General features: G+C 36.7%; 1 protein-coding gene across 19 annotated transcripts in view; it reads right to left on the reverse strand.

Annotated features, from left to right (window-relative positions):
• Positions 1-23,472, reverse strand: part of PAM (peptidylglycine alpha-amidating monooxygenase) — a 278,000-nt gene that overhangs the window by 38,094 nt on the left and 216,434 nt on the right. For 6 of the 19 annotated variants that reach the window (XM_032845671.1, XM_032845663.1, XM_032845654.1 and 3 more), the window contains exons 13-16: positions 20,078-20,262; positions 18,774-18,842; positions 16,265-16,348; positions 6,706-7,035 (exon numbers count right to left, since the gene is read on the reverse strand). In XM_032845671.1, the coding sequence (XP_032701562.1) occupies positions 6,706-7,035; positions 16,265-16,348; positions 18,774-18,842; positions 20,078-20,262 (668 nt within the window). The remainder of the gene's footprint in view (positions 1-6,705; positions 7,036-16,264; positions 16,349-18,773; positions 18,843-20,077; positions 20,263-23,472) is intronic. The other 13 variants (XM_032845704.1, XM_032845688.1, XM_032845680.1 and 10 more) reach the window with 3 other exon arrangements.

A 23,472-nucleotide genomic window follows, 5' to 3' on the forward strand; every position in this document is an offset into this window, starting at 1 on the left:
TCCGATTCTCAGAGCCCAGAACCACTGCAACCAGATGGAATTTCTTGGGGCAGGGATCATGTCGTATTTACTATTTTCACCAGCTCTTATGCAGGGTCTGGCCCATTGCAATAGCCTAAGAGATGCACTAGACAGAACTCTCTGACCCAGGCTCCACTTGTCTATGTTGGTAGCTTTTAAACACCGTTAGCATCTTATATTTCACTTGTACTATCTCTTTTTTACCCCCAGCACTGTGCTGAAGACACTGTTAAGAGATTCAATAAAAATGATAACGGGTTAATTATTTTCATTAAAGAAAAGAAAAAAATATCACATTTCCTGGAACATTTCTGTTCAAGGGTTCAGCAGCAGCATTGGTAACTAGGTACTGGGGAAGGTCCAAAAATACTAATTCTGATAACAAATACTATGCAGTGTCCAAAAGAACTATACTGTCTGGGGACAAATGTAAATTTCATAAGATACTGGAAATTTTGTGTAATAAGCTTCAATCTGGCTATGAATGATCCCGATAATTATTGACCTTAGGTAAGCACTCAAAAGTCTGCAAAAAGCACTAAGTTGTTAATAGCCTATTTCGTCACAATTTTCAAGAAGGAAAAGCAGTGTAAATATCTAGAATGTACTTATTAAAATGTATACTTCTGGTGAATTTTCAAAACAGTAAGATAATATGTAAGGAAATAAGAAGGTTAACACAGTATGACAACCTGGCTTGTTTAGTACTGAGTCAATGCCAAGGAGAACTACATTGTGCATGGCAAATTTTTGGAGAGATTATATTTTCTTCATATGTCATTTCTATATATATTATTTATATAATATTATATATTATTTTAAATTTTATTTTCAAATATCATACAATATTTATTAAGTTTACCTACCCCAAACCTCAAAATTCTCAGGATTACCTACCCAAGACCTCAAAATTCTCTAGATCCCTGTGTTAATTAGAAGTTCTAAAATGGTTAAAGGAAAACTGAGTTCATGTTCTCCTCTGTGAAGGTTAGCTTGGTTAACTGTTGTTTTTGCTTCCGGTGTCACCATCTTTTTCATCATGAGATGGTTAAAGGCTGTGCCTTTTAAGATTAAGTGATCAAGAATCCAGACAATCATTTAGGACCGGTGGTACGTGTAGATGGAATCGATACCGAGGTTCTTCCAATACCTGTCCATTGTTACATGAGAATCACAGAATGCTAGTAGAGCACGGGCCCCCTCCCACGTCATTTTCTCATTTCACAGGAAAGGAACTGTAGGCTTGGGCCAGACTTTAGTCATCAATATCAAGGATCATTATTTTCTAATCCACAATTAAGATATATTCCAAATCCTTATTAAGGAAATTATATGATAAAATATATTTGGGTTCTAACTTAAATGTAGCATTTTCCATCACGGAGAAGTTAAAAATTAGAGTTTGGATTTCTCTCAGCCTTCATTTATGAAGTGATTCAGTGTATGACTAATGCTGTAGCCTTCCAGTTTTAATTTGAAAATTAATACAAATTTCTTATACATGACCTTGGGCAAACCATTCCCAAATCTAAGTGTCAGTTGCTCTAAATTCAGATGTCAACTGATAAGATTATTTCAGAATTCTTACATGCGTTATAAAGGTAGATGTGCAGCCATATTCCAGCTGTATATTTAGGAAAAAAGTTACTAATTTCAGAAAAAAAAACATTACTATTAAAATTGTATCAATAAATCACTGTAATTAATGAATTACGCCTCTCCCAGAGAGAGATTAATGTTCGTGATCAGTGCTGCTTTCATATGAAATTATTAATAAGCATTTTAAAGGGCATTCATTCATCTGTGTTACAGAAGAATGAACAGAATTAAATAAAGTTGAGAAAAAATATAATTTCAAACCCAGAGCTGTGACTTCACTTCAGTGGAATGAGGCTCTTCACACTTAATTTAAGTAAAAGACCCTGATGAAATCACATAGACAGCTTCAACAAGAACAGAGGGTAGTGGTGGCTTTTTCTATACTTGCAAATTCTCATCTAGTGAGGAAAAGATGCCTTATTTTGTTCAGGGACTGTTATTCATCAGAAGTGTCAGCAGTAACTATAATTAACTGAAACTATAGGAGAAATATTTATACTCAAGTCAGAAAGAAAACAAGACTTAAATTATAATGTTTCATTTAATGGGGATGAAGTGGGGGAAGAGAATTAAGACATAACTAGGGCTCAAAAGCACTAGCAGAATTTCTTTTCTTCTTAAAATTTACTTGCAAATGAGATCTTCAACTTGGTCAAAATGTTTGGATACTGAATGAGAAAGCAGGATCAAAAGTAATCTACACCTAGGGGTGCCTGGGTGGCTCAGTCAGTTAAGTGTCTGCCTTCGGCTCAGGTCATGATCCCAGGGTTCTAGGATTGAGCCCTACCATGCTCAGCAGGGAATCTGCTTCTCCCTCGGCCCCTCCCCCCGGCTCATGCTCCCTCTCAAATAAAATAAAAAAAATCTTAAATAAAAAGTAATTTACACCTAATGTTATTATAATTGTAGATGAGATGATGAGATGATTGGACAGAAACCAGCCATCATGTTTCCCTCTGGCCTTCCTATTATGTGTGTATGTATGTATGTATGTATCCGTCTATCTATTTTGTTATTGTGAGAGGCAGAATAACAAAGTGGTTAAAAACCAAGACATGGAGCAAGTCTGACTGGCTTTGAATTGTGGCTCCTTGAGCTATGGCTCTTAAGGCACGTGACTTACTCTTTCCATGCCTCAGTTTCTTCCTCTCTAAATGTTTTTATAAATAAGGTTGTTATGGGGATTAAATAAGTTAATGCATCTAAAACACCTACCCTGGCTCACAGGGAAGGCTGTATGTGTTTTTATTATTTCACTATTCCCTCCAGAGAGAAAATTCAGCCGATTGAATGTTTTATTTTACCCTGGGGATCCTATAAAATGTGAACCTAGAGGTAAGCATATGACTGAAATATGTTAGAAAGTGTGAACTCTGAGTGAGCTAAAAGGTGTCCATAGAAATTAAGTAAAATCCAAATATTCATAAGTGTATTTAAAGAGGCTGTGAGTTCTCTTAACTGATAAGAAGCATCACACAAATGCAGATATTATTTTTTGATGTCCAGAGGTATCCAATACATGTTGAGTCAGGCTTCGGTATGCTAGCAAATAATACTTCAATCAAATCTGCCATTAAAAATAGCAATCTGTAGTTTTAAATTTATTTTTCAATGTTTTGGTTTCCAGAAGGCAACGAGAATAAAGACTAAGATTTTATACCCATCCTACTAATATTGTTTCATACAGATATCAAACTAATGGTAGAAACCAATGATGTTAAGTGTAGAAAGGACTGTATTTGCTTCTCAGTTTACCTAGCTGAATATTTTCACAACTGTATATCATATATAACAAGTAAACATCAAGGCAGATTGATATAAGTGATCAGAGATTTCAAGAGCCACAGACTCCCATTATGGTAGAACACTGCCAAGTCATTTTCCGAATTTATCAAATTGGAGTGCCAAATTTTACAGCTTTCCTACACATTCCAAGAAAATTTTCTCATGGGTGCTGCTTAAGTTAAAGTAATTAATATTTAGTTCTATTACTTTGGTGTTTAAAATTTTGAAATCTCAATCTGACGTGACATTAATGGTGGCAATTATAACCATAATTATTGTTAATGTATTACAATGTTTATTGAGTACTTTCTGTGTTCCACAGAACACAGGCAGTCCCTCAGGTAGTCCTGGGTCTACCACACACAGTCACATCCAGATTTTTGAATGGATCAATATTTCACCTTTGACCACTCAAATCAGCTGGATGGAATTCATTACTTTACTACAGTTCCAAAATATGGTCCAGTCAATGAAATCTCAGGTGCTGCAGCATAAAATGCCCCTGCATTGGGGTGCACTAATGCCATGAATGATGGACATCAGAACGGGGTCCTGAGTAGAACTCTCCAGCCTCTAAGCAGTGATGGTCCAGAGCTCTGGGAACGTGTATCTGAGCTGGGCAAATCAATTAACCCCGTATTTTGAGCACAATGGTAATGAAGTGTAAGGAACCAGATAATGCACATTCTACTTTTAAGTTCAGTCATAAAGCCCCAGTTTTAAATTCAGACTGTGACCTCACTGAAATGGGTTAACTTCTCTAGGCTTCAGTATCTTCTGAAAATTAAAATAGGTCTCAAAGATATATGAAATGAGAATGAGCTATAATATTGAGCAACATGATAGCCTTACATTTTCGTTTTAGTAATAATCTCATATGAGAAACCACCTTCTTCTTTGAAGCTAATATAATTCCTTACAGCACATTGGACATTTTAGGGAGACAGTTAATTCTTCCAGACAATTACGATCCCATTTTCAGTTTTGCCTGAAGTAAAGAAAGGGTGTGAGAAAAACAGTGGAAAATTATCCATCAAATTTATTCCCCTTATTTATACCCTAGGAAATACACATGTATTAGACTACTAATATATTTTATTTGGGTACTGTATGCTAATAACTTCCTACTTTCTTCTTTACAAATGGAAGCTTCCTGAGGATAGGTCTTTCTCTGGCTTACACAAAGGAATGAAACATTTTCAGTTAAGGTTAGCTATTACATTGTGTTATGGTAAATGGTGAAAGGAAATTGAAAAGAAAAAGACTCAGAAATAGCTTACCTAAAAATGAGTTTCGCTATTTTTAATTTAATGCTTAAAAAGCTTTTGAATCAGGGTAGTGATGTAACACTAAAATAAATCTTTTCAGAAAGGAAATACATGCACATTTCCTTTCTATAATTAGGATTCATGCTGTATGTTTCTATGACTCATTGTTTTATTTAACTCTGTGACATTTACCCACATATTTAAAGTCAAAGGGAATTTTCTGACCCAGATCATGCAGAATCATTTTCTCCCTGGGTACTGTCATTTTGACCACCCTATAAGGTAGGAGATCTAGCAAGTAAATGTACTTGGGGTATTTTAAATATATTTTTTAAAAGATTTTATTTATTTATTTAACAGACAGATCACAAGTAAGCAGAAAGGCAGGCAGAGAGAGAGAGGGAGAAGCAGGCTCCCTGCCAAGTAGAGAGCCCAATGTGGGGCTTGATCCCAGGACCCTCAGATCACGACCTGAGCTGAAGGCAGAGGCTTAACCCACTGAGCCACCCAGGCGCCCCTGTTTTAAATATTTCTTCCTTAGAAAAGCTAAACAGGTTTTAGGAATACAGTACTTTAAGTCAAATGATGATTCTACAATGGACACTGAGGATACCTATCAATAATTACCACATTTTTTCAAATTCAGGAGTGACAGAGAGAAGTCATGGAATGAATGGGCTGCAACTCTTAACATTTCACACTTGAACAGAATTGTGTTCTCACCAAAGAGGCCCTTCTGCCTTTTATACTTTCATGTGGGGGTTCAGGAAGACACTCGAATTTATGAGATGGATAGGGGCATGAAAAACTGCAGATTTTCTAGGCACCACACTCAGAAATGTCAATTTCGTTGTTCTCTCATAGGATTCAGGAGTCTAGATTTTTCATAAGCACTCTACCTGGTTCCGATGCAATGCAGTTCAGGGACCCCCTCTTGAGAAACAGTTTCATTAGATATATTTAGAAGAAGTGAGAGCAGGGCTGATCCGATTTAAATATGAAGATGTAAAAACCTGGGTCCCAGTTAACATCCCGTAGAAACTGCTGGATCAGTCCCAATGGACAGGGTTTGAAACTTCTGTGTGAGCAAAAGGCACCTCCTGCTAATTTTTTTCAATTATAAATAAAAATCAGCTGGGTGTTGAATAATTTATGGCTTCCTGCAAAGCTGTATTTGAAAACACCAAGCCGGCAGCCAGCGCCATTCCAGCCCACGCATGGACAGCTGCCACGCCCCCATACCCGTTACTTTTTCAGAGATGATCTCCACATGCTGTATTATTTGGCTTTCCACATTAGCAAGTAACATGAAACAAACAATACGACAGAGGCCACAACACAGTTAAAGACAAAGGTGAGGCAGCCATAGCTTGCTGGTAGAGAAACCCGAAGGGAATAAGGTATTGTCCTCTGATGTACAGAAGCCAGTCCTGGTTAGAAATAAAGATAAATCTGAAAGGTTCTGACTTGCTGGAGGTCCCCTCAGAAATAACTACTCAATTTTCCAATTAAGATAGTAATTGATAATGGAGCTTAAGAAATCTAAGTCATAAAAATGGTTCCATTTTACAAGTCAATTGGAAGAGAATGCTGGAAGCGTAACATTACTTTGCAAGGAACTTAATTACCTTAAAAGAAGGTAGCATATAAGCATTTCATACACCAAGATTTTATATATCAGGTGGTGAATTTTCAGTTGCTTTCCATCGAGGAAAATAGAGAATACCAATTTGGTAAGAATTTGTTACCCTGAATTTCATGTGCCACCCTCCCCAGCATGATCTAGATATTTTTGGTCCTAGTAATTCTGGCTCAGAGACTGAATGGACACCAAATTTATGTAGTATTGGACCAAAACAAAAACTCAAAGGTAGTATCTAATAACTCATATCTGAGTTTTTTTTTTTTCTTTTCCTGATGAGTTCTATTGATGGTAAGTTTTTTCACCCATTCAGTTTTATTCCCTTCAGATTTTGCTAATGTGGATTGTAGCACTCCACAACTCGTTCTTTAAAAGAAGTCCTAAACGCACCTCCTGTGTGTTCTGGCTCCCAGGTTCCTTCACCAGGTAGGGGCTGCTGTAATGACAAAACTCTGCTTTCTGCTGGCCTCAAAGTAGACTCTAGTCTGTGGAATTTGTGAATTCTGTCTCTGACAAGAATAGCATTGCCCCTCTCCTCATGCTCTGCACTCTCTCTGGTATCAGATCGGCCAAGATCCTTCTTTTGGACTACGTTTGCAATCTCAGCTACCAGGTCTGATTCTGATTCTGATTCTGCCTTTTCTGCAGGATTATATTTATGCACATGAACAACATCTTCCCTTTCTCCTAGCAGCTTGGAAAGTAGGGAATAGAAATCACCTGTGGAAAAAAGAGAAGACAAAGAGTGGAGGGTTGGTAGGATTGCAAAATTTACAAAATTCTGTGCTTTAAGGATTCCATCTCTTGATTTGGCATAATAAGTAAGCAAGAAGGCTGCTCTCAGATGTTCAAGCAGGAGGGGAAAAACGATTTTCCAGAACAATAAAAAAAAAAATAATATGCTTCCCATTTCACTTCATATACCACCTATTCCTTCTGTTATCTCAGGAGCCAATAACACCAGATTACCTCTATTTGCATATTAGTGGAAACAAAACAATGCATATATGATTGCATGGCATATTTCAATAAATGGTTTTCACAGTAGAGCTGAATTAATGTGGAAGTTAGGGTTCATCAGATTTCTAAAGCTATTATCAACAGCTACATCAGGAACCAGCTACCTTCAGGGAAAACCGTTTGAAGTTGTCTTTCAAAGCTTACTAGAGGATAATGTACAAGAAATTAAATGTATATTTTTCAGCATATGCTATAAAACACAAGAAATGTAACAGATACGCATCTTTTTGGAAATTGGAAAACCAAAGTTTTATTGCTATTATTTTGTTGGCTGTGCTCCTGTAAGTAGCTACCGTTCTTCATTTTAAATAAGAAATGAACAAATTCCAGAAAAATAATTTTGCAAGAAAAGAATATTCTAAATTACTTTCAAACAAAAGAGAAGACCTTAATAAACTAGTATCATTGGAATGATTCATCACTAAAATATATTTTATGTCTTTCTATACTAAAAAGTAAACTTGGATATGATAACATAACTCCACAACAATAATGATTTATAAAGCATTATGACAGATATAAAATATGACCATGGAAGTTTCATAAAGCATTTGAACCCTCATCACTTACATCTATGGTTTGAAGTCCATTTATATCAACTATGTGAATGGGAAACATGTTTACATTCTCAGTAGAAACATGAATCTGCTTTTTTTTTTAAGCCAAACCCAAAGGTAACAAACACTCATTTCTACTTATTCCTCACCCTATTCCAAGTGCTGCTAATGAAATCAGTTATGACGACAGAGTACTATTGCTTCAATTTTAATTACATTTATAGCATGGTCAGTTAACATTTACAAAATCTTATTTTTATGACCAGTAGGAAATGAAAATGATAACTGGTTTAACTATGACACATTCCACTGAAGAATATATGATTTAAAAACTGGTACAAGGGGATGTGGGGTCTTTCCAAAATGATGCTAAGAGATCCTGTCATGTTTACAAATACCTTGGTTTAATGATTCAAAGTAGGTTTTCAATTCTTGCCCATGAAAGCAGCTGATCCCAGGTGAAATCTTCAATCAAAAAATAATTACCAAGTAATAGGGCCAATCTCAGTAAAATGAACAAAGCAAATTACAACTCAACCAAATCTGTTAGGCCACGGTGGCATTTGGCCTCACAGGAAAGAAATTAATCCATTCTGCTAAATTCTTCTGGCCCCCCCCACCCCCCCAAACATACATAGTTTAATGTGCTGTTGTGCAGTGCAACACATATATTGAAAATAAAACAAAAGATTATTTCAAGGACAGACACAAATCAGCATTTGAAAACTTGAATCCATGTCATTAGGCTAATATTGATGGAGGAATGCAGACTCGCCACTCTGCATAGTTACTCAGGTGTGTCAGTAAAAATCTAAGAGCAGTGATGAAGTAGAAAATGCACAGCGCTCCGGTCCCTTTGAAATTGTCATTCACAATGATCACTGGGTTAGGAAAACAAACTTTAGCGATGTAATGGGTTTGGCTGCACACAGGCTGCACTGGCCTTATGAAAACAAAGCTGCAGGGCTGCATCTCATTTACGGAGATTACATGTGAGAGAGAAAGAAAGAGAGAGAGACCACTAAATGACTATCTCCAACATCCTTAGGCGCAAAGCAGAGAATTTATCTTCTGGGGTACTGGTAGATGAAATCCTGAAATGTTAAGTATTTTTCCAAGCCATATATATCTAACCTTAAGTGCAATGGGTAGAGGAGAAAATAAACAGAGGAAATTGTGTGGTCTCTGCCCCGGGTTCATTTCTCAAGAGTCCCTTCTTTCTTCTCAGTTTACAGTACAGCTACATGGCTTCCCCTTCCTTGAATGTCAACTCTTAGATGTTTCTTCTTCCTGGGACACACTCTCCCCAGTAACCAACTAGCTCCTAAGCCTTCAGATCTTACTTCAGTGTCATTTACGTCCAAGATGCCTTCCTTGGCACCTTGATGGTCAGATTAGGGGTCTCAGCTCTGTGCTCCTAAGCACTCAGGTCTTCCCCTGAATTTTTACTGTTACAATGTCTGGTGTGTATTTCCCAGGAGTGTTTGAATCCAACCCCGACACTTAGTGGCTATTCTGTGCCATTAAACAAGTTACTTAACATTATAAAGATAATGAATTAATACAACCTTTCAGAATTGTTTTGTGCATTTCAAGAAGTAAAAAGCCCAGTCCAGTGTATATTCTAAAGTAGGTATCGCCAAATTGTAACTATTATAATTACCAGCAAAAAAGAAATAATCTCTAGTTGCAACATGCACGTGCATCTGCTTCAGTCTGTAGTTTACCTAAAATTTTTTTAAAAATTCAGTTCTTATCTCGTATTTAAATATTGGGATTTTCATAATAATAAAAAAAAGCTCCTTTAAATTTATAGCCCTATACGTTCTCACCGAGTCACTGTGGCTTTGTAGTGATTTGCTTCCTAGCTTTACCAAAGAAAGTGGTACTTGCACTTTCTCTCTCTCTCTCTCTCTCTCTGTTTTTGGACAAATATTCCCACTCCAGTGTTCTGGATGCCAGCCCTCCCAGTACCTCCGGAGCCTTTCCCAAATGCTTTCCTTTCTTTTCTTTTCTATTACAAATTCTTTGCCAAATGCTTGACTCAGGTTAAAAGCACACTCACTCTGCAATTATCTTGAGCGGCCACGGAGGCAAGAGAGACCTTCCTCAGACACACTACATCTTTCAAACTTTTCTGCCTTCCCTTTCCTTTAACAATTCCAGCACTGTCTAACGGTGCTTTCTGCAATCATGGGAATATCCTTATACCTGTGTTGCCCAACATGAAAGCCACTAGACACACGGGGCTATGGAGAACTTGTAATGTGGCTAGCGTGACTGAGGAATTTAATTTTTAATTTTACTTGTTTCCAACTAATGTATAACCAATTTTAAATAGCCACATGTGGCCAGTGTCTGCCGTATTGGGCAGTGCAAGGGCACTTTACCCTTCCTCATATCCGAGGCCAAAGGCATCTGCTTCCACATCTTCTTTCACACCTGTATGACTTCTTCACAAGTTGCTCAAGAGCTCCTAGTTGCCAAAGCCAAGAGAACATTCATACTGACCCACTGGTCCCTTCAGAAACTCTCTTCTTATAACATTTTTTCTAGATCTTTTCCGCCTGTCTTCTTTGCTTTCTCTTATTCTTCTGCCCAGAATATGAAAATGCTGGTGTTTTCTGAAGTCTATCCTTGGCATCGTTTCTTCCCCTGGTAAAGGTCCCTTCCTATCAAGAAATATCAGCCATTCCCCAGTCTTCAGCAGCTGCCTCCAGACAAATGACTCTCATATCTGGAGCTCTCTTACTACCAAATTGATAGCTAAAACCACCCTCTAGAAATTTCCACTTGGATGTCTGTTTCACAGGAATTTTGAACTCAACATGTCTAAAACTGAGCTCTTAATCTCCTCCTCAGACTTCACCCGTTTTATGCTATCTCTCTTGATGATGAAAAGTGTCTTGGGTCAATCAGTCCAGAAAGCTGGATTCAACCCTCTGTCACCAGTGAATCACAAAGTCAACTGATTTGTCAACGCTGATATGTCAGTGTCATTTTTTTCACTCCCTACTACCATGATTCATTTGGGATTCTTATCATCTGGTCGGTCTTCTCCCCTTCCTCAGAACCGATTTTTATCCCTGCCTTCAATGTCATCATCTGTCTGTAATGGTATAAAGCTGGCCTACCTCTGTGGAACTGACTTGCAATGGGAGCCGACAACCTGGACGCTCCTTGGTTATATGCCCCCGCCTTTTCTCAGCTCTTTCCACCTATGTATTCCATAGTGCTCTTCTCTAATTTTATTCTGCTAATTTTATTCTGCTATCCCACTGCTAAAATGACCGTGTAATTTATTTCCCAACCTGGGACATATTTGAGAAGAGAAAGGGTATTGTTTAATATTTATACTAGGCATAAACTAGGACAATCCTGGAAAAACTTGGATATATAGTTACCCTACCTATTGTTGACAGAGATAACAGATAAATAAGTACTCTATAAACTATACATGATAATAATAGTAATAGCTAATATGGTTTGTGAGTTTAGCATTACCTAATTACTTTGCTGAGTTGCTTTATACAACTGAATAGATTTAATACCTGCAAAATACCCCTTGTCCTCATTTTAGATGGGGAAATTAATGGTAAAGGACTAACCTGCACATCTAAGAGGAAGTGGAACTGGGATTTGAAGGAGCAACATGAATGAGGGGCCCACCTTCTAACTGATCACTTTATTGGATCCAGGTTGCCCCCCCCCCCCCCTTTAAAAAAAAAAAAAAATCTATAATGGCCAATAGAACCTTTCCTGTGAAATTACCTTGGACCTGACAATCGTACTATATTTATTTATTTTTCTATTTAAATTAACTGCCTTCTGAGGCCAGGGGCTGGGTATCTTCTTTAACAGAGCATGTTTCTTTTTGTCCTTTCCTGGCCTGTCTTCTTCATATTATAATGTAAAATGGTTGTAAACTAGTCAATATCTATGTAACATAGTGACTTGCATAAAACTGGCCTAAAGAATAATGGTTTGAAAAAGTAGAAATTTTTTCCGTCTCTTCAATAGTTTTCACTTCATTGGCAATATCCTTTACATGTCTGATCAAATTCTGTAAGATTTTCTAAAATTTTTTTTTGATTATTTCAATTATCTCGGAAGGGACAGGTGGCAAGGGATAAATACGACTTTATGTGAAAAAATTTTTTTTAAGATTTTTATTTATTTGACAGACAGAGATGACAAGTAGGCAGAGAGGCAGGCAGAGAGAGAGGAAGGGAAGCAGACTCCCAGCTGAGCAGAGAGCCTGACACAGGGCTCGATCCCAGGGCTCTGGGATCATGACTCGAGCTGAAGGCAGAGGCTTTAACCCACTGAGCCACCCAGGCGCTCCATATGTGAAAAAATTTTTAAAAATCCTCTCATTTCTTCCTCACTGTCATATTTCCAATGATTAGTACTATTCTTATCACAGCAGATACTCAGTAAATTAATCTGCAATGAATAATAATTTGTTAAAAATGTCACCCTTTGCTTCTGCTATCAATAGCAATAAAAATATTTCTTTGATGATTTTAGGTTGCAGTGAATCCATTTCTTGCTTTTTCTCACTCAAACTTTGATTCTTATCTTATAAAACCCAGAAATGTTCTAGTTCTTTTAAGTAATTTGACTGCGTGGGTCTGGATTTGGAAAACATAACTGTGGTAGCAGCTAACGTGCCAGGAAAAAGAACACAGCACAGTAGGAGAAAATCTGAAACACTACCAGTTCAACTCCCAATTCGTTAAGTTGTGGGCTTCCATTAACTACTTCGTGACTCAATGGGCATTTTTCTAGTTAGTAGGGACCATTCACTATTCTCTGCCATCAACATGAAAATGTCTTTGGTTTACTTTCCAGAATATGGTGAGATAAATTGGAAGAAAAACATACATTGAAAAATTGTCCCATGAGGGTTTTTTTTTTAATAAAATGCTTCAAAATTATTGAATAAAAAAATAAGTTACTTTGAAACAGTGTAAAAACTTAATTGTGGAGGCATTTAAAAAAAATGATCAGGATCAATGTGGTAAGCTTCAGAATATGAAGTCCCATTTCCCCCACGTGTCACTAGGACTTTATTACCTAAAACAAACAACTTTTGTTATTGTTCTATGATTTCTGTGGTACCTGGGAAGTGAATAGGATGTTCATCAGCAGTTTAGCCACTGATAACGTATGCCAAATAACCAAGCTAATGAGACTGCAACATGGAACCTAATAACTAATTAATGAGGGAGAGAGAAGAGGAATGGAAAAATAGAAGCGTTTCTTTTCAGATTTTAATATTTTGGTTTATAACTCAGTCCTACTTGATTTTCCCCTCTGGTCAGTTGATTCGGTTTATTAACTGCTGACTTATCACTAACATTGATCCTACCAGGGTTCGTGAAATAAAACATGATCATGACGACCAGCTCAAGGATCGCAAATGAAGCAAAACTTTATTATTTGTTTCTTTTACTGAATTGAACAAAGGAGACAAATATAGAAAAGGGGAAGTTAGCAGATGATGGGTTTTGCAACTACCACGCACACAGATGTATATCAGAAAGCACAACTGTGTGATAAATGATCGTTCTCATCTGCCTATTCTGAGATTAGGAAGCCAATTCAAAACAGCATCCACTCAGCTTCCCAGAGCCTTGGGGGGTATTTAGAATTGTGTTTGATAGATGAGTTCAATATATAAAGACTTGTGAGCTGCTCGTAAATCATAATGAACTGATAAATTTTTAGTGAATGGGAATACAAACAAGAATTGTATGCTCTTTCAAACAACAAAGTGTCATTGTGGGTTTTTGGAATTAGCCAAGAAGGTGCTACTAAAACCACTTGTACTTTATTAGGGAACGAAGGGAGTGTTCTATTTTGAACAAAGCAAAGAAATAGAAATTTGAGTTACTAAGTCTAGCCTTTGTATCACTCCTCTCAGAAGAGGTTTACCAACGGTTACTTTAACAAACGTTCACAGTAGACTATGGTCTTTTTAACTTGCAACTGTGTTCCCTTGATTCTGCTTATTTGATAAAACATGCCAATGGTAATTCATTTTTGTTAGCATAAAACCACTGTGAAATTATTCTGTTTCACAGAAGGTGTCTGAAGACCTTTAACTATCTGGGGTCATGGAGTGTTTTCCCTCTACAAATTATATTTTTGTCATATTCTCCCTGCCTTGGGAATATAGCCACTCGTGCTGACCTTTGAGTAGAAAGATTGATAATATGAGGGCACAAAGACTACAATGAGAAGAGTTTGGAGCAAACTGAATAAAACATGTTAAAGGCCCTTTCTGCAGCAAAAGAAATGCTGTCTGGCGCATAATGTACAATAACAAGGAAACGGCTATTGTAGATTTTGACTTTCAGCTCTGCCATGAGTTTTTTTTTTTAAGACATCAAATCTTCTCAACACAACTAACATAAATTTCAATACTGCACCTTTACCTTGGATTATAAGGGAGAGAAACACCCAAAGTCAGAACTCCTAATAGTAGCTGCATGGATTCTTGCCTGAAGCTGGTAAACCTTGGTTTCAGAACCTATTCTTTACCCAAACAATGCTGACAGAAAGCTTGGGTTGTATCACTGGTAGAGTGAACAGATATAAGAAATCATGATGCCTAAGAAATAAAGAGAACTTATAAAACACACTTTATTTTCCTAAATGGGGCCAACTATAAGTAGAGGATGTGTTTCTGTGTCTGCTCTGGAAAACCTCAATGCCACCCTTCTTATAATATAGTCTCCCAGGATTTGTTTCCTTCCCTTAGAATCAATGTCTAATTGAGTTTTATTGTTTAGCTTATTGTATTTTTACAGACCCAGGCAATTCTTCACTTACAATGGTTTCAAAGGATAGTAATGTTTCAGTTCATTGTGAATATCTACTAGTGTTTTTCTGCTTGGAGGCAGACATAATCAACTCAATCACAGGTTAGCTCACCTACAGATAAACAGGCTAGTCTCAAAGCAGTATGGGCAGGAATAGACACATAATATGCAGGCAATAAAAACCACGCTTGCCAATGATTTTTATAGCTGGAGGAGAGGTTTGGGATATAGTATATAATATATATACCGGTATATAGAATTTAAAAAACAGGTATATAGTATTTAAAAAACAGGACGCAAAACTATGCACACATGCTCTAAACATTATTAAAATAATGTGTCGATAATATATTTTTCACACTGAGATGTACATATATACCCATATTCCTAGGGATGATGTATGAATTTTATTAGCTTCTTCAGATTTTTCTGTAAATTTTATTTCTTTTTAAATAATATGATTTAGCAAATCAGTCAAATAAGCATTATGTTTTAAAAACCTCCCCACAGTTGGGGTACCTGGGTGGCTTTGTTTTTGGCTTGGCCCCCGATCCCGGGCTCCCTGCTTAATGGGGAGGCTGCTTCTCCCTTTCCCACTCCCCCTGCTTGTGTTCCCTCTCTCTCTCTGTCAAATAAATAAATAAAAATCTAATAAATAAATAAATAAATGAAACCCCCACAGACTTAATTAAAGCTTCATTAAAAATATGTCCCATTGTTGCATGATCCAGGACAACCTGACAGAAAGTTGTCATATAATGAGGCTCTTCTGGTATCTCTCATAATTACATCTTTTGAGATAAGTCTGAGATACCGGAGCCTTACACCAGATTTTGTTCTTCAGGAAGCAAATACAGATAAGGATACTGTAGGAGGTAAGAGTGTTTGTAAGTACTACGTAGATTCATATAACTCAGCTATTCCTTTTAAACTTGTAAAATCTCCAATCAAGATTAATATTCTGACAAAAATTGATAATTATTTTTGTAACTAGAATACAAATACCCCCCAACTTCTGGTCCTCCTGGAGAAACAGAGTAATAAATAAATAATGGCAGGAAAAAGAACACAGCACAGCAGGAGAAAATCTATAGGCTGAAAAAAAAATTTTTTTCAGCCTATAGCATATGAATATCTTTACCGCCATCTTTCTTTTTTTTTTTTTTTTTTTAAAGATTTTATTTATTTATTTGACAGATAGAGATCACAGGTAGGCAGAGAGGCAGGCAGAGAGAGAGGAGGAAGCAGGCTCCCCACTGAGCAGAGAGCCTGATGTGGGGCTCGATCCCAGGACCCTGGGACCATGACCTGAGCCGAAGGCAGAGGCTTTAACCCACTGAGCCACCCAGGTGCCCCTACCGCCATCTTTCTTTTACTACCTTAGTAAGTCATCCCTTCTTCCCAACAGAGCATTTATTGCACATCTTGACCTTTATCTTCCTACATGTTTTCCAGTGTATTAAGATAGGAAGTAAAAACAATATCGTTTGTGTTATCCAGGCAGAACTATATTATTTAGCCACTGATGGGTACAGAACTTGCCTTTGAGTACATGTCCTCTGACGTTTGAGGTCTTTTCCTTCCTGCTCCACAAATGTTCTATTTCCAGTGGGGGTCTGACATCCTCTGTGTGACCAACATAGATGCCGTCTGTTAACTTGTGGCTAGCACAACTGAAATGACTCACAGCTTTTATTTATTGGGGATTTAAAATATTTAAAGGATCGATATAAGCTGGCGGAGTACTTGCACATAAATTGTACTGGCCAGAGCACCAAACTAAGGCAAAAGGTTGAGCTGGGGGGCTTACTTAAAAATCAGCACATGTGGCGGCATAATTTGTTTGAATAATTAGAGCCCTCTTATTAGCTACCTGGCCAATTTATCTCCCCAGAGAATTAATACAAATACACATTTTGTGCAAACAAACAACTCTGAGAAGAATGGGATACTCTCTCAGTAATGAGTAGATCTGTCCTGTATACTGCAAGGAGATAGATTGATCTCATTAGCGAACCAATTAAACTATGTGCACAAATATGCACTTGGTATATTTCTCTATTCTCTTTAAATTCTAGGCTAGTAGTGCACAAAGCCCCGCAGAATAATATATGGGCTACACTGGACACTGAAATGGCTTTTGGTTAGTTGTCTGCCTTCACATAACCTAGCAGGTGACATTTTCATGGGCCCACTAATTTCAACATAGGAATGCCATAGCCTATTTTCTGCAGTATGAAAGTTCGGTCAGAAGAATATATTTTTCCTCCGAAGTAAAATCACTTTACAGGATTTTAATTCATAAGTAGAATAAAACACCAACTCTAAGAAAATAATTTCTTCTGTGTCCACAGAATTCTTCTCTGGAACCAGTAAGGCTTTGGGTATATTTAAACTTCTTAATATTATAAACATATATCATCAAACTTGAAAGAATAAGTGAATGGCAAAATATGAAAGCGTTTTAAAGGATGTGGTTTTTAGGTATACATGACATCTCTTAAATCTCATTTGGAAAGAAGAGATTAAACCTAACATTTAAGGTTTTTCTGCTAATGAAACCTCTGGGTTTCTAATCTTTCAGAAGTTTCAATGTGTCCCTTGATCAACTCAAATAACTTGAAAATGAAAACAGATCAACCTCAGTTTCCATAGAAACTTACCATTTTATAAGGCACATCCACTAAACGGTGGTCTCATTCTATACTTTATCACATATGTTAGTATTTCAAAATGTATTCTAAGATAACTCAAATTATTTCAAAGGCATGTATTTCAAATAGTGCATCCAATATCAAAATAATTCACTTTAAATCTGAACAAATTTCAGTACAGTTATAACAAAGAGTGTTAATACTACCATATGTTATTTATAATTACTGACTTCCTTACAGTTATATACACAGATTGATAAATTTAACTATTTTAAATCATACTCAATACTTTAATATGAGCCATTTAGTATATAAACTATTTAGTAGAAAATCATCTCCCTTTTTTTGACTCAATAAGAAAGTAGAAACAACTTTGAGCTAAAACTGTATTCTTTTTCCAGAAGCCACTTTGTTATAATTAAATGTTATGGAACAGACTTTATATAATTTAAAACTTTTATATTATAGTTTCTCCTAATCCCCTTTCAGAGTGTATGTCTTCCTTTAAAAAGTCTGGATTCTTCAACTTTGTAAATATTCTTAATGCAAGAATATTGTCTTTGGCCTAGACCTAAAAGAATATATTTTGAAGAATTCCTATAGTGGTTTACAAAATCCAAAGAGTGAGAAATTTCTCTCCATTTTGCCAAATGAAAAATCTTATTTCCTGTACACTTCATGTTGTCATAAGACACGTGCTTGGAGGAACATGAAACTAAATGCTTTAAAATATATCGTATCTAGTCCAAAATAACTTGATAATATACTCCAATGCCTAGCACAAAGTATCATCTTTGAAACAACTAGTAAGAAAACAAGATAGAGAAGAATAACTTTCAGTGTCAACACATGCAGTATATGTTATTTCTTCAAAGAAACAGATCAGAGGAAGAATGATGCTTTCTGAACTCATCAGATAGCAACTTAACTCAAAACTACAAATGCCTACATTGATAATCCCTCCTATTTTACTGACGGCAGAGAAGAATGCCTTAGAGAGGCAAGATGAAGGTTAAGTCTTAATTTCTTTCAAATAGAGTCAATAAACACATCGCCCAAAGTACACAAGATTTTAAATGGTCAAATCCTTTAGATTTCAAAAGTAGCCCAACAGTTGTTTCTAGTGATTATACTTGCACTACATATAAAACTTACCATATTAAAAAAACTAAAACAAAGGTGGAAAAATCTAATGAGTTTAAAATACATCGAGGAAATTTACTTTCAAAGCTACAAGTGACGATTTTCTCATGAATTATGTATTCTATAAAAACAACAGTACATAGGGATGGAGGCTGATAAAGAGATCTAAAATATCTCAGTAACATTAAAAGTTGGTTGCCTAATTAGAACACGAATACTTTTTTAGGCCTAGTTATAAAACTATGCATACATACCCTGTTCTAATACTTCTTCTTCTCCTTTTGGCTGCTGTAGTAAAGAAGTCTTATCTTTGTTCTCTGTTTCTGTAAAGGATTAAAAAAGCTGAGCATAAATCTGTGGGATATATCACATATGTTAAATAGTTTACTGGAAATATACTATCAACATAAAAATATTTCCAGGATCTTAATGTTTAATAAAAAAAAACAGTATGTAGGGAGAGGGTGGTGAGGTTATGGACATTGGGGAGGGTATGTGCTATGGTGAGTGCTGTCAAGTGTGTAAACCTGGCGATTCACAGATCTGTCCCTTGGGGATAAAAATATATGTTTATAAAAAATTAAAAAAATAAACAAAAAACAGTATGAAGAATTTATATGCTAGAAATGTTCTTAATCACACACACAAAAAACTTCCAGTGTAACCACCATCTACCAGACTTCTGACTTAATAACAAGATCAATTACCCTTTCAGTAACATATACATGAGACAATTTTAAAAATGCATTAAAAAAACTGCTTGTATTTTTAAAAATTGAATTTAGTGACATTTTAAGGATACTTTAAGAACATTTTAAGGTAAATTCTATAAGCATATTAAGATCTTAATAAGTGATCTAAGTGCTATTTAAACTTGTTTGCTAAAATTTCCAACAGAAAGACATAAGAAGCCGCTCTGGCATTTTACGATTAGATCCGTAAAACTCAGGAAAGTCTCAGCATACTTCATCCAATAAAACAGGGTGTGGGTTTTGCAATTTTAAACTAATGAAATGACAATCAGTAGGAACACTTTTCAGATGAAGAGTAAGTTCATCAACAATTCTGAGAATGAGACCAAAAAGGCCAAGATTAGTAATGCCTCATAAATCAAGAACTCTTCTTGCTTGAGGAGGCCCATTAAAATAGATAATTCAGGGTAGGGTTGGAGACGATAACCATTTTCATTGGCAAACTGAATTCACTCTTTAGAACTGGTGTATAAATTCATAAATTGTATAAGTCATTACTGACTATGGAATAATCGAATGGGGAAGTGAGAAAACATGAATTACACGAAGAAAGAGAGCTACATTTATTGAATTGGTCCCCAAACTAGTCTGTTCCACTACTAGATTCCTCACTTTCACTGTTTTGATGGGGGCACGTCAGGAAGATAGGTAGGTTACAAAGGAGGGAAAAGTGGGAATTGGATTATGTGTACATGTGATTGATGGAAGGTGGATGCTTTCCAGCATTAATTATACAGTCAAGTGAGACACACAAGAAAATATAAACTCCAAAATCCTATTGTACTTTAAACGAGTAGCAGCTTTACCTTTGTGATGTCCATGCATCATAACCATGTCAGACTTCACCGGAATTGGAATATTGGCCTCTGGTGGTATGGATCTGAACAGTTCCGGAGCCACATTCTGTGTACAGGTCATGAAAGAAACGGCGTGCTTGGCTTCCATGTAATACATAATGTATAGGTTGCACATTTCATCGCTAGATGTGCCACTGCAAGCAAAAAAAAAAAAAAAAAAAAAAAAAAAAGACATAACAAATCAGCTACTCACATGAAACAGATTCTTAATGCAAGAAAAATACAACCAGTAAATCTGCCAGCAATAGGTTCAGAGGTGAAAATATTGTGCCTTTATTTTATAGCTTTCATTAAAACCCATCACAGTTTTCAGCATCTAAAGCACGTTGTCAAAGGCACATTTCCACTTCCTAATGGAGCATCCATTTGCAGTCACTCCATAGATATCACCCAATACCGCAGATGGAAATGGCATTTAAATAGCAGCAACATACTTTCCTTCCTCTTCTAAATCCTTTCATCCTTTAGTCCTTCTTCCATTTGCTAAAACTCGCAGATTGGGCAAAGTACTTGCCTCATGGAAAAATCTTAATTATTTACTTAATAATGGTAAAACTCAGAACACTTTAACGGAAATATCATATATTATTTACAAGTCTTTAAAAATGGCTTTTTCCATTTAACCCTGAGAGTCTAGGATCTTGTTTTTGGTAATTGTCTCCAGCCGCAGGGTCAGATGAACTGAGAATCCCATATTGATACTAAGGACATCCTAAATGGGCCCCTGATATCCTACGTGGCACCTTGGCAAGCAGGGCAGTAAAGAGAGATACAAAGGAACGGTACAAAGGGACATCAGTCCTAACCTCTTCTAAAGGCTCAGACCTCAATGGGGTAGTGCCGTGCTGCTGAAAGACTCAATTGTTAAAAACAGATTTTTAAAACAGTGGGAGGAACATTTCTAAGATACAAGCTCCAAACAATACAAGGTAATGCCTAATAGCTTAACACATCTTTTTGTTCTTCCTCAGTTCACGTGGGCTATCATGTATTTCATCTTCTTCACCATCATTAGGAGGGAATTATCTTTTTTTTAAATTAACATATAATGTGGGCACCTGGGTGGCTCAGTGGGTTTAAGCCTCTGCCTTTGGCTCAGGTCATGATCCCAGGGTTCTGGGATTGAGCCCTGCGTCGGGCTCTCTGCTCAGTGGGGAACCTGCTTCCTCCTCTCTCTCTCTCTGCCTGCCTCTCTGCCTACTTGTGATCTGTCTGTCAAATAAATAAATAAAAAATCTTAAAAAAATTAACATATAATGTATTATTAGCCCAGGGGTGCAGGTCTGTGAATTGCCAGGTTTACACACTTCACAGCACTCACCATAGCACATACCCTCCCCAATGCCCATAACCCAACCACCCTCTCCCTCCTCCTCAACCCACCTCCCCCGGGGAACCCTCAGTTTGTTTTGTGAGATAAAGAGTCTCTTATGGTTTGTCTCCCTCCCGATCCCATCTTGTTTCATTTATTCCTTTCCTACCCCCAAACCCCCCACGTTGCCTCTCAACTTCCTCATATCAGGGAGAATATATGATAACTGTCTTTCTCTGATTGACTTATTTTGCTAAGCATAATACAGGAGGGAGTTATCTTGATACACCTCCGCAAGACTTTCATTTCCAAGGTAGATTGCGCAAATGAATGTTTCCTTTTTGGAATAAAAAACGAGCTGCGAAGTGGCTTATCTGCTGTACAAAAATACGTCAGTGTTGATTTTTCCGGCAATGTCATGTGGCACTCACTTCCTCGCCATAGCAACAGTAATGACGTGAGCAAGGGAAGGAACAAAAAATATTTTCCAAACAGGGATGTGGTTTCTGTAAGCTTGGAAAATGGAGAGCCCCCGAGAGACCACAGCAATGAATCCCCGCCATAGGAAGCTCTGATCATGCTTTAAAAGTCATTTGGCTTCTCACTCTCTGAATCTGATACCTGTCAGTGTAATTGCCTCTCCTGTGAAATGAAAGCCGTGAGGTGCAGCCCCAAACGAACACCTGTTCACTACACACATCTTCACGTGTCAAAACACCCTCCCTAAGAATTTCATTTTAACATCACTGGAGTTGGCCAGAAAGCTGTGTGTTATAAAAGAAATGGCTGGTGCCAGAGAAATAAGCCAGAACCTTTCACCATATTGTCTACTCTTTCCCCATTCAAAATGCAGAAAAATGTGTAGATCAAGAGACAGAGATGAGGGAAAAGGAATTTAAGATGTGGCTCTAGCTTAGAAGACCTTGAATCATCGTGTAGAGAGGAAAAGCAAAATAATCATGCAAACTTTTCCAACCAATGAAAGTAAAAAAAAAATTCAGTAAATTTATATAGTAACAAATGAAACTTGCAACTAATCCATGGACAGATCCTTGCACATTTTACCTGTTTTACCTCATGCCCATGTTCATCTCTAAACACATGACTTTATGAGACAGCATAATCAGCTCACCAATATTTATTTAAGGTACTGATTCTCTGATACAAAATTGAACTGATCAAATCACTTTAGAATCTTCGCTATCACAAAGAAAAATTCATTAAAGACCTGAAGGAAAAGAAAAGATCAGACTTTATGCCTTTCTACTTATCATCGAACTCGTAGTTAAGGTGGCTAAGTTTCTCCTACCTGACAGAGAAACAATCACATCTTAAATACGTCAGGACTCAAATCTTAGTATCAGCAAACCAGTTTGCCTATTTTATTCCTCATCCATCTTTCCTTCATTCGAAAGAAAACAAAACAAAACAAAAAAAAAAAAAAGAAAGAAACTCTGACTTTAAATCAAACTGCTTTCTGTATTCCTAAGGGAGAGTGTTGACACATCTACCCTTGTTTTCTATAGAGGACAACACACGCAATTCAACTCTGTCAATCTAATGATTATTAATATGAGAAAGTATGGAGGGAGGCTGTGTTCACACATTTGCCCTGGCTCTGCTGAATGGCCCTTTCAGCATTTCCTGACACCAATGTGATTCTCTAAATGATGCCTGCTAGCATCACTTATATTCCAAAATTACAGTGGTGCATTTCTTTTATCTTCATGCAAAATAAAGTGCTTATGTGATAACTACTTTTTCATATCAGCTCACTCTAAATCTGACAAGCTGTGATGAGCTTGAAAATAGTTAAGCCCTCAATAAATATTTGTTGAGGGAAGGAAGAATGAATAATATATCTTAGTAAATGTTTACAACTTGTTATGGTATAGCCTGTTAGCTCCTAATATATCACACTGCTGAGTCAGGTCAATGTCTAGGGCATTCCAGAAAATATTTATATCTATCTGTCTATCTATCTACCTATTTATCATCTATGTTTTAGGAGGGTTTTAATAAAATATATTAT

Source organism: Lontra canadensis, unplaced genomic scaffold (genome assembly GCF_010015895.1).
Source record: "Lontra canadensis isolate GAN:19392208 unplaced genomic scaffold, GSC_riverotter_1.0 scaffold4, whole genome shotgun sequence".
Taxonomy (NCBI): Eukaryota; Metazoa; Chordata; class Mammalia; order Carnivora; family Mustelidae; genus Lontra; species Lontra canadensis.